The following is a 12,030-nucleotide window of genomic DNA, read 5'->3' as shown; positions in this document are numbered from 1 at the left end:
AGATGAGAGGACAATCCTCCAAAGAGTAAGATCTAAAACTCACAGGGATTAAACACCACAAGCACTATATTCTTATCTGTTCAAAAACAGCCTCTCCTAATTTCCACAGGGTATTTTTAGGCACCTAGTACTGATTTCCAAAGTTTTTGAAAAAGTCATACCTCTTCATTTTAATGACTGTTCAACTATATGCATGTGTGATCTTTGGAAAAAGTTATAGAACTCTACATTTCTATGTCCTTCTTAGCTACATGATAATGTACTTTCTTGTTCGAGGATTAACAACCCAAAGTGCTTTAGAACATTTCTGATGAAAGGTATGAAGTCAGGCTACATTACATACTGAGAGAAAGAAAAAGTCAAAATTGACTAATACAAGTTGCCTGAAGTGAACAATTCTAGTGAATTCTTCTAAAAAGCCATAATCCTAAGTGTAATCATACATGAAACCATTATATACAAACAATAAGATCATGGAACAGAATGTTAAAAAGATAGCATCATTTAACTAACTGGATTTCCTTCCCTCAGCTGCATCACAGACCCCTCCTCAGCACATGAAATCATACTTTCCCTACATTAACTATGTGCATTTTACTAAAAGCTAAGCTTTGCCTCACTGACCCATACGCTGAAATACAGTTAGCAACCCTGTGCCTCTGCCCAATGAATTAATTTCCCTCAGCCTCCAATTTGTCCTTGTTGTTCTACTTTTTTGGAAAATTCCTCAAGGAAAAGATCACTCCCTTCACCCCCTGCTTTTTTTACAGAACACCTTCCACAGTTTTTATTACAGAAATAAAATTCACAAGCTCCAAGTTCCACTCACAAATTCAGATACCATCTCTATTTTAACAATTGCCTGATAAATCTTTCACGCAATTTGAAACAACTACTTTCCTGAGACTTCCCTCACGTTTAAAAATTATTATTTCAGAAAATAATCACTATTTTACTTGGCATTTCTCACATTTAATTTTTGCTCTCCAAATACAGGTTATAACCAGGTGTTACAGGTTCACACTTCCCTGTTTAGGCTAGACAGCCTTTTTATCTAATGCATTCATCCTATTGTTGGTTAATGTAACATTACAGCTCATACCAGTACATTTATGACTAGAAATATCGTGATAAGTTTATACTGCTATGCAATCTAATGAACATAATTCTTTTTCCAGCTGTTTGTTCCTCCATTTCCGTGCTTGAAGCAAAGTTTTCTACAAGAAAGCTCTTGGGGAAGAAGTAATTTTTGCTCCATGTTTATACACCTGAGCATAGCAGGATCCCAGTCAACGAATAACACTCCTGTGATCTGTGGTGGTACAACTAAATTACTACTTCTGCTTACCCTCACAGCTGTACAAGCCAGTTTACATGTAACAGAGGACTCATCTTTCAGCATTTTCTGTAACAGAGGTATGCAGTCTACCAAGGAAAAGAGATTTCCTAAAAAAAAAAAAAAAAAAAAAAAAAAAAAAAAAAAAAAAATCAGAGAAATTAAACAAAAGAAAATTTTGGTTACATGAGAAAAAAAGAGACACCCTTAAAATAAATTGTTACCTGTTGAGCTTCTGACATTTATTAGCCATTTTTCCACATCAAAGCGCGATTTAGTTAGAATGGAGTTGACAATTGTTCCACACAGAATGGCAGTAGCTCCTCTAATCTGGGGATCTCCATGGTCAATGTAGTTCAGAATATCTGATACGTACTGCTCCTCTAAGAAAATAAGTTACAACTACTTTATTTTAAAAATACTAGTCTTAGACTTAACTGATTCCTAAAAATGCTTCAGTGGAGGTACCAATTATTGTACAATCAATGTCAGCCTGTTCACAATATGCCTGCCTTAGTTCTACCTTTCAGAGATCCCTTGCATACAATCTACAGATCATTCACACCTTCCAGACCAATAATCAGATATAAAAACACGAGTGATTTATTTCAATTGTACACAAAATGCTCTGGGGAAATCTAAGAAGAGTTTTGGTCAACACTCCACCGGTGCCACTATCAGTATCAAACCAGTTGAATACTCAAGGTCCCTGCTGATCATACTGTAGCATTCATAAAAGTGAAGCTAATGGCTTAGAAACCATCTATAAGATGGCCTGAAATAAGTTAGAAGAAACCATTTATAAAATAAACAAAAATCTCACCACATGCGCTACTAGTACAGACAGCACATTCATTCCAATTGGTGCAATGTTTGTTTGCAAATACTAAACTGGATTTACAGTTTTCAGTATAGATGCTGCCTCACTTATTTGAAAACCCAAACACACTATTGAATGGAATAACATAGAATCATAGAATGTTTTGGGTTGGAAGAGACCTTTAAAGATCATCTAGTTCCAACCTCCCTGCTGTGGGCAGGGACACCTTCCACTAGACCAGGTTGCTCAAAGCCCCATCCAACCTGGCCTTCAACACTTCCACGGATGGAGCATCCACAACCTCTCTGGGCAACCTGTTCCAGTGCCTCACTACCCTCACAGTAAACAGATTCTTCCTTGCATCTAATTTAAATCTACCCTCTTTCAGTTTTAAACCATTACCCCTTGTCTTATCACTATATGCCCTTGTAAAAAGTCCCTCTCCAGCTTCCTTATAGGCCCCCTTTAGCTACTGGAGCCTTCTTATATATGTGAACTGCAACATACCATACTCTTCTCCCATTGCTTCAAGGGGTGTTTTATACAGTTTGCTGAAGAAAGACTCAGGGTGAAGCGCAACGGCTGCTCCAACACAACTTACTGCCAGGGCTTTCACACTGACTCTCACGTCTCTATCAGGAACTAAAGCTGGAGAGAAGAAAAAAAAAAGGGGGGGCATGTATTTAAAAGCTTCCTGAATTGTTTTTAAGTTAATTAATAACTCTATATGATATAAATAGCTTAGCCTGGACAAAAAATATAAAGGCAGAACAAGTAGTTCCAGTTTATCAGAGACAGCAGTTATATGCAGCTTTTTTTTTTTTTCCAAAAAAGAAAAAAATAAATAACTAATAACCCCACACACTTCCAACTCCCTTCATTGCTGAGAATACAGCTATTACACTGTCCTTCCAAGAACACTACATTAGCAGAGTACGTGAACAAATAACAGTTTAGAAAAGGGAAAAAACCCAAACATCTTAAATGCTCACTTCACTCACATATGATGACACATACACACATGCCTCTGAAGGACTTCCCAGTGAAAAAAATGGAAGCAGCAGTGTATGCCATAAAGGCTTTCTGGAAAATCCCTACTGACATTTTATTACTATGCTGAAAAGGTAAGTAACTCCTCTTCTGAGCCCCAACAGCCTCCTCTAACAATCACTTCCTGTCAAAAAGCTTCTCTTTGACCATCACACATGAAAAAACACATGAAAAATGGCCACACTAACTTATGCAAATGCTAGATGATGTTAAAAGTGAAGAAAAAAGTTCAGCTTGAGATTTCAGCTAGGTCTTTGAAAACCTTAGGTCAATTCCCTGGTTTACTACAGCTGAATCATTTAAAATACCAAGTTATATTTCCCAAACACAAATGGGTACAACAGCACTTCCTCTACCTGAAGTACATTAAAAAAAATTAACACAGAATTCAAACACAACTGAGCGATAAAGCTAAAAAGATACTTTTAATCTTCTTTTAATTAAAACAATTTAGGCATTATAAACAAAATTAATTGTAAAAATACTAAAGACAAGTACTTGAAAGAACTATATTCTTCTGAACTCGTTTTTAGGAGTTTCCACAGAATGAACTGCAACTCAGAAAATTGTTTCCTTACTGAGGTATTGATACATGCATCGTGGACAAACTGGGCACCCAACACTGATAAAAAGAAATGCTGGTATTAGATTGTCTTCACAGCTTCATAGAATCTACAAACCATCATGGCCCCACAGGTTAAGTCCCATAAGAATTTACAAATTGTAAATGTAATTAAGTATTTGACTTATGGGTTAAGTTACCATAACACTTCTTTAGATGCCCAATCGCTCAAAACAGGATTCATTGTAAAATGGCATAAATTAAGTGTTTTCAGGTTTTCCTGTACTCTAGTGTGATCATTTAAATCAGGACTGTCACAGAAACCTCCCCCCCAAAATCTCCAATAAAGTGAGATTAAAAACCAGAGTAAACTGATCACATTTCCAACTTTCTACATTGAGACACACAATGAACCAATGAAACTTGAACAGAAACTTACCACCTTTCTCCCCAGTAAGTAGAAAAGAGGCTGACAGAAGTCTAACACAGTGCACTAAAGGAGCAGAATTTCCATCAGTATAGTGACCTATGTCTCCCTTTACCCTGGAGGGCTATTGAAGGCAAATCACAATTTTTTAATAGATAAAAATTAATCTTCAATTTAAACAAAACATTAAGCACAACAAGATTTAGAAATACTGCACATCCCCAAATGTATAAAGGTTGTAATACAAAATGTGTGTAATACATATTCCAAAAAAAAGCCTTAAAATGTAATGCTTTTGCGAAGTTTGTATCCAGTATCAGAATTGGTTTAATTTTGTCACAGAAACAACAATCAGTTTGTAGATCTTCTGAATTGCCTAGCCTTGCTGTCTGCATCTGAAGGAGTCAGATAAACCACTTTTTGTCACCAAACAATGATCTTTGAAAACTTTGTATGAGAAACAATTAATTTCTAAGTTCTTTCCAAAGAAGGCTAACAACCTTCTGTAGTTTCACATTCAGGATTCCCCAGTAGCCCAAGCTGATCTAACTCTGCGTGCCACAAACGAAACTCCTTTTACCCCAGCTCAGAACAAGGTCCAAAGCTAAAGTAAAAAAAAACGTAACAGGAAATCAGTAACCTTAGTTTAGAATGGCATGAACCTCTCTGCAGAAAAAGAGGCTCAAGGAGTAAGACATAATAACTTCTGAGGAGATCCTAAGTTACCTACACAGCTAGCCATCGCCACAAAGATATTTTGGGTAATAAAAGTATCAGTGTACCCTACTAATGCACAGACAAAAGGGGTTTGTGTTCTCAGCAGTTTGTATTCTGTTACAGTTGCTGGTGATTGCATTCAAGATATCAACACTTGTGTATTCACCTTACATTAAATGAAATGCAGGCTACAACTCAGCTTTACTATTCAACCTTATTTTGACCTATAATGAAGTATACCACATACACAGGCTACCCATATTTACCACTAATTTACATGATCATAAGTGTAAAATTTTTTTGTTTTAAACTTAGTTGTTTTAAACTTTAAACCAGACACTGTGACTACTTCTCACCTCATTTTCATGATCACCAGGATCTGCTGCATCTTCTTTTGATGTAAATCTATCTACGCTGCTGTCAGAAGGCTGCCTACTATGGGTCATGGTTTTCAACAGGTGAGGCTGCTGAAGAGCTTTAAAAAAGGCAATTCATGAAATACCATTTCAGATGCAAATAAAAAGCACTTTAATTGAACTTAATTATACAAACATGAAAAATAAATTAGCAGTGATCAAAGCAAGTGATTCATTAGAAGTGTTGAAATATATTCCTTATTTTACATTTCAATCTAGTTATTTGTTTTTCATATCCATTATGTGAGTCTTCGGTCCCTTGGAAGTCAGACAGCAGATGCACCGGTAACACCCACCTTAAAGGTGTCACTAGTTCTGTGTCCCATCCCCCCCATTTATCAACATACCAACAGAAGAATTTCTGAAAGACTCTGATGAATCATCTTGGAAAATATTTGCAGCCTCATCTTCCTCATCCTGCAGCTGCCCAATTTGCATTCCAGAATACTGTCCTTCAGCACCCTCCAAAACCTACACAGTGCAAGGACAGGACTTAAAATAACTTAGCTTAACGCACAGTATTAAATCTCAAACATGCAGTGTTAGTATTCTAGAAATAATTTGAAAGCAAATATGAGCTGATAAATATTAGTGTACAGCTGCGTGCAGGCTCCAAAGCAGTTCCCCTCCTCCTCCAGCATTTGGTCTATCAGAGACCATAGTTATATCTGACACTCTCCCACTTGAACCACAAACTTGGATATTAACAGTAAGAAAGTTGAACACTTGGTGCTTTGCGTCTCCTGCAGCTCTCCTTGCTCCCTTACGCCAAATACAACTGTCCCTCTATCTCAGCAGTTACAAATCACAACCAACACCTTAACTGTCACAAATTGAACTTGTCCCTTACTGTCAAGCTCTCCCATAACCTCACTTGTCCTGGATACGTAAAGTCAAACTGAGAACACACTGTGTAGGACAAAAAAGGACAAATATGTTTAAGCTTATTTGTAATTCCTTCATTCTAAACCAGAGACTACTAAAATGTACACTTCTAGAAGAGTTTGACCCTTGGTACCAATGCAATATATAGGCAGTAGGTATATGGAAAAAATAACCATAAAACACAAAAAAATTAATAATGATAATAAAAGACAGTGAAAGTAAAATCATTTCATTGTAAGTTTATCAGAAGACAAGATACTTCTTCAGTTACTCCCTGACTTTGTAAGCATCTGGAAACTGCTCACTAAAAAGCCTGTGTGTGGGTAAGTGGGACAACCACTTAGACTGTCAATTCCAAAAAAATTTTACTTGTAACTACTGCTTGTAAACAGTATGCAAACCGACATATGCAACAGTCTGAAAAGAATTTGCAAGAAACACATCTTGTCAATAAATGCAACTTGTCAACAAATGCCCGCTCACTTTGGCCTCTGCACTGCTTACATTGAATTCAGAGACAGAGCAATTACCATCACTCATTTGGTTCCTGAATCCTCACACTTGCAGCAGTATTTGCTTATTATAATTGTAAACTTACCATTTTTTGTAGTGGTAAGAGACTATTAGTTTTCCAAAGCTACTCTCAGCAAACTTAAGTCAAAAGTTTGATAATGTTTGAAAAAAAAGAACTTAGAATTTAAGTTGTCCCATTTCTCCATTTTCTACTCTTGCTCCCAGTAATTGTATTTTTGCTGGTTTTATTACAACCTCATAATACACTTGCTTGAGAGACAAATTTCTTAAAATAACTATATTGTATGCACATTTCAGGTGTTTATTAGATATGTAACTGCTACATTGGTAAGTCATGCAGTATTTGCTCAGTATAGGAGAAATCCTTCAGATGGAATAAAAAGGAAGAAAAAAAAGGTTGTATTGCCAAGTGAAAAAGCACAGGCAGAAGACAATGTGAAGCATTAGGTTCCAAAAGTATTCCTCTATCATTCCAATAGACTGTTCACCCTTTAACACTTCCATTAGTCCTCCTGCACCAAAACAATTATAAATGTATCTATATAAAATGAAGGATATGCTACTAAGAGAATATATTTATGTCAAGCCTTTGATACCAACAATCCTCCAGTGAGTGACAATCTGTTAATGCCTTTATATGACCTACCCAGTGAACACACTGATTACAGCTTTGTAGTTTTTAATTACTGCTGAAGTTAAAGTGTTAAAAGGAGGTCAAGCTCTCCAATAGAGGTGTGAGCTGCTGACCTTTCCATTGTTACTAGCTGAGGATGGAAAAGTAGAAGACGAGTAAGTAGATGAATCCAAGTCTGGGCCCTCCATGGAAGAGCTCTGAGATATGTCGGGCCCCTCAGTAGAAGGGGATCCCCCCTCTGCCCGTTGCACACTTACAATTTCAGAACTGTCCGAAGGGGTTACAGCAGAGTCTGGACCTTCTGTAGTAGTCTGAGAGCTATCACTAATTGGTGAGGAAGCCTGTGTACCATCATTCAAGTCCATAGTGGGATCTGACTGGACAGCACTGATCTGGCTGGAGCTTCGACTAAGCACATCATCTTCTTCGCCTTCAGCAGCTGTACTTGTCAAATCACAGCTTGTCAGGTCTACAGAGTCTGACTGCAACGTATGTTGAGAACGTGGCTGCTCAGTAATGATATCGTGTCCAGTAGGATCAGCAGCTGAACTCCCTGACCCAGCTGTCGATACACCTGATGAAGAAGCTAGTTCACTGGTTATCTCACCCTTCATGGAAGCTGCAAAACAGACATTTGTGAGTCAATCAAGTGTTTGAACTTGTGTTTCACTCTTGATACAGACACCACATACTAAGCCATATATTAAACTAGGCTAAGGAAAGTGTATAACTGAACGGTTAAACTATAAGTAGGGAAATAAGCATCTGTAAGATGCCATTTCATCTATACCAGTAGCTGAATATGACAGCCTATCCATTAAAAAAAAAAAAAAAAAAAAAAAAAAAAAAGATGCAGTCAACTTCATTAGTTAAGTATAAGTTTTATACCCAGGAGTATTTACGGTTTCAGTTTTGTTAGCATGTCTTTTGAGTGCCCATCCAATTCCTAGTCACCCACTTCCTAGTCACCATAACACATCACTTTTATATTTTACATAGAGCAATAAAAGAATGGATTTGTGATGTATAGTAAACACAGGTTGATTGCACTGCTAAAAGGAGAGACTGCTACCTGAAAATGATGCGGTGCTGACATCTGATCGGGTTTCAGGATCATCCTCTAAACCTTCTTCTTCACCAAGAAGTATTTTACCTGAGAAGTGATACAAGAAAAACCTTTACAGTTTTCCAAAATTATAGCCAACTTTAAATGCTGAATAGTTGAAGTCAGTTAGATGTGAAATCTATTTTTAAAAAGTTTATCCAAATAATTTTTCAAAGCTATGACAGGCAACAGATGTTAAAGAGAAAGGAATGAAGAAAGTGAATATACAGTCCCTCACTATTTGATCAGGAGAGAAACAGGCAGCAGTGACAAGGAAACACACAGTTAAGCAATTTTATTGAACAGCATAACCATTCAGGAAACTACCTATGACCTTACTCATACTAGTTTATTTTTGTGGACTATGTTTAAGATCCCACTAATTTCATCAAGTATGTCCTATTACCAAGGACTGGATACCTGGCATCTGGATGTCTGCCACCAACTCAGAAAGACATTAAAGCACCACAGGTAACAGAATAAATAACCTCTTCCTCCTTAAGGCTATAAAAATTATCAAAGGCTACTTGCAGTTTGGGGCTTGGAAGTCCAATGGTAACAGAATGGAAAATGCCTAGGGCAAAGAGCAGCACAGACCAAAAGCACAAGACAACGTAAGTGGGACAGGGTGATGAACCATGAACAACAGCCATTGAGATCCAGGGACTGCTAAGGCAAAAATCTCCCAAAAGGCTTTTGCCATAGGAAAAATGAGAACCACTTATACCTAACACAATCATCACAGAGTTCTCTTACTCACAGAGTAATATCTATTTAAAATAGAGGCAGTGGAAAGAGAAAAATACCTGCAGATGCACACTGCCTAGGAGCCAGCCAAGGACACAACTGCACTGAAAAATATGTAAATGGGACAGGACACAGAGTGCAAAGGGAGCTACTGAGCCCATCCTTCTGGATCTCGCAAGTCACTTGCTGAGACAGAGGGATTCATAACTGCTTTGAGATAAGCCTGTTTTGCCATTTAGAATAAGCTTCACTGGTAGTCTAAGATTCACCATGCAAAATACCAATGTTTTGATAACTCTAGGTGAATTCGTTTGCATCTCATTTAAGTTACCAGCATGTAAAAAAACATTAACAGACTTCTGTATTAATTTCTCTATCACAAGTGCTTTCATACATAGCAGTAACACTGTAGAATTGTCTTCCTCTGAAAAGTTTTTCTGCTATTCAAACCTGCAAGCAATGCAGAAAAGTAACCATGACATTTCCATGTATGTTCTATGTAAAATAGCAGTAATTGAGAACTACACAATCCTACAAAAGAACGAGTAAAATCCAAAGTGTTTCCAACAAAAAACCATGAAGACAGTATATTCTTCTCTATTCTATCTCACATTCACATCCATTTCACTGAAACAAACCAGGATATTCTTCTGCTTTCCACAGGTGATCACCTTTAAAAGTAAGTGAAAGAGGAAGGACACTGAAAAACACTTATTAGGCATATTAGGCTTTGTATGTTTAAATGAGTATATAAAACAAGCTGCAGGATACTTTTCCACTCTTTGGGAAAAAAAAAAAAAATCAGTTAAGATGCAGTACATAGGCTTTCATTTCAAAATGAGTTTTCAGCCTTTTTGCAAATAATTTTCTAAAGCTGAAACATAAACAAGCCAACATAGGCCAGCTCCAGCTACTCAAAACTAAAGCTGGTCTGAAGCAGGAAGACTGAAAAGACATGGAATATCTGAGTTCTTATATTAGGGTCACAGATTTCTGTAGATCAGCCTCATTTTACACCCCTACAACCAAAGGAGTATTACAGCTAGAGAGGTTTCAGCCACAGCCAACAGCAGAAGCCTACTACTCTATATGGTAGTAGACAGTAGACTGCAGAACAACTTCAAGTAGGAACTGGGAATAGGCTTGATTTTTCCCTCCTTTCCACAATGGAGAGGAGCAGGAAATGAACAATTCACAATTTGAAATTAAACCTGTACAAAGCACAAAATTGTGAACAGATTTCTTCAAATTCCTTTATGCCATTGTTTTAGACCACAAAATCTTCACGCCATGATCTTGAAAAAGGATAAAAGCTGATGACTCATACATGTTTTCCCACCGAGTGAAGGAAAGGTTACTGTTTTAACAAGTACTTTAATTGAATTCACACTATTATTAATACTTCAAAGTTACATTGAAGACTACTAACAATTCAAAGTATCCAAATGATGATTTACCATTTTTCATTTAAAAGTGTTACGCATTTTTATTCTGATTTGTTGCATTCTGTCTCACCTTTGGATGATGCAGCAATATCTACTTTCAGAACACCCTTTCTTTCACTCTATTGTTTCTAAACTAGAAATTATCACAGCATCCCTAAGCACTATTTCATTCAGCTATAACCACTATTTCACATTTAGGTATATTCTTAAAGCATATAGATATATTCTTTAAGCATTATGAGATATGGGAGGACATATTTGGAAAAAGTGTAAGCTAGTTGCTATAATGGTCCTTAAAGTTTGTATAATCTTATTTGGTCTTAAACTACTGTTCCTTGAAGTTTTTCTTTTCAGTATTGCACACCTCTCCACTCACTATGCTTGCACTGACTGCACTACACTCACACATAGTTCCACTGCAGTAGCAACATTTTGCTCACCTAAAACAGGCGATGAAACTGTTACACAGCTGTATCTAGAGTGATTCTAGACTGGTTTTAAGCAAAGTGTAAAGATATAACTAGATATGAAGTACTTTCATGCACAAACTGGGAAAAGAATATTTCAGAGCAAATTGTATTATTTAAAATCCTGCTAAATTAATTACCTATTGAAGAAAAATTAAAATATACACGGTAAGACACAAAATGTATAGAATTAATCATCAAGAACAGAAAAAGAAATAAAAAAGCATCACATCAAAGCATGCAAATGTACACATGCACTAGTGAAAGAAAAAAAAAAAACAGGCCTAAAAAGCAGGAAGGTTAACTATTTTGAGAGTTACATTAAAGGTTAAGTATTACCATCAAAAGGAAGAATGCCCTGTTCAGAGAGATTATTTTTAGATGTGCTCTTTAAAAGTGAAAATTGCATCAATATTCATCACCATAATTTTGCCAGTGAACTACAGCAAAAATAAGAATTATACTGCTTTGAGTAATTTTAGAATATCTTGATTGCAATATCAGAAATCACGTCAGAATTCTTTTAAGATTTCCAGTGATTAAGCTCAGCTGATAACACAAAGGCAATTGTGAATGAAGACCAAAGTTCAGCAAGACAATGAAGTGGGGAGGGGGGGAGAAAAAAAAAAAGAAAACCAACCAACCAACAAAAAAAAAAAAATCAGAAAGGAATGCAATTAAGGATTTGTTTTTGAAAATAATCACCTTTATGCTTTCTTGCAAGAACAGGGCTGCATGAAGACCCCCCTCCAGCTGCAAATCACAGAAAGTAACACATCAGGGCAAAGACAGAGCTGCTGAAATCATGAAGGAATTCTAATAGCCACAAATGGGAAGGAAAAAAAACCACAACAAAAAACAAAACCCAAGCCAGGAAGAAATAGC

The 12,030-nt window shown here is 36.6% G+C and overlaps 1 protein-coding gene across 2 annotated transcripts in view; it reads right to left on the bottom strand.

The window, feature by feature from the left end:
- The window catches only part of HTT (huntingtin), an 87,374-nt gene that overhangs the window by 58,099 nt on the left and 17,245 nt on the right, over nt 1-12,030 (bottom strand). Inside the window, exons 10-18 of one of the 2 annotated variants that reach the window (XM_030006267.2) lie at nt 11,851-11,898; nt 8,454-8,534; nt 7,639-8,000; nt 5,676-5,799; nt 5,269-5,387; nt 4,208-4,319; nt 2,664-2,804; nt 1,561-1,719; nt 1,349-1,446 (exon numbers count right to left, since the gene is read on the bottom strand). In XM_030006267.2, the coding sequence (XP_029862127.1) occupies nt 1,349-1,446; nt 1,561-1,719; nt 2,664-2,804; nt 4,208-4,319; nt 5,269-5,387; nt 5,676-5,799; nt 7,639-8,000; nt 8,454-8,534; nt 11,851-11,898 (1,244 nt within the window). The remainder of the gene's footprint in view (nt 1-1,348; nt 1,447-1,560; nt 1,720-2,663; nt 2,805-4,207; nt 4,320-5,268; nt 5,388-5,675; nt 5,800-7,638; nt 8,001-8,453; nt 8,535-11,850; nt 11,899-12,030) is intronic. The other variant, XM_030006347.2, reaches the window with a different exon arrangement.

The sequence above is a fragment of the Aquila chrysaetos genome, chromosome 1 (assembly GCF_900496995.4).
Source record: "Aquila chrysaetos chrysaetos chromosome 1, bAquChr1.4, whole genome shotgun sequence".
NCBI classification, from domain to species: Eukaryota; Metazoa; Chordata; class Aves; order Accipitriformes; family Accipitridae; genus Aquila; species Aquila chrysaetos.
The sequence above is the reverse complement of the archived record's forward strand: the minus strand, read 5'-3'. Positions and strand labels throughout refer to the sequence as shown.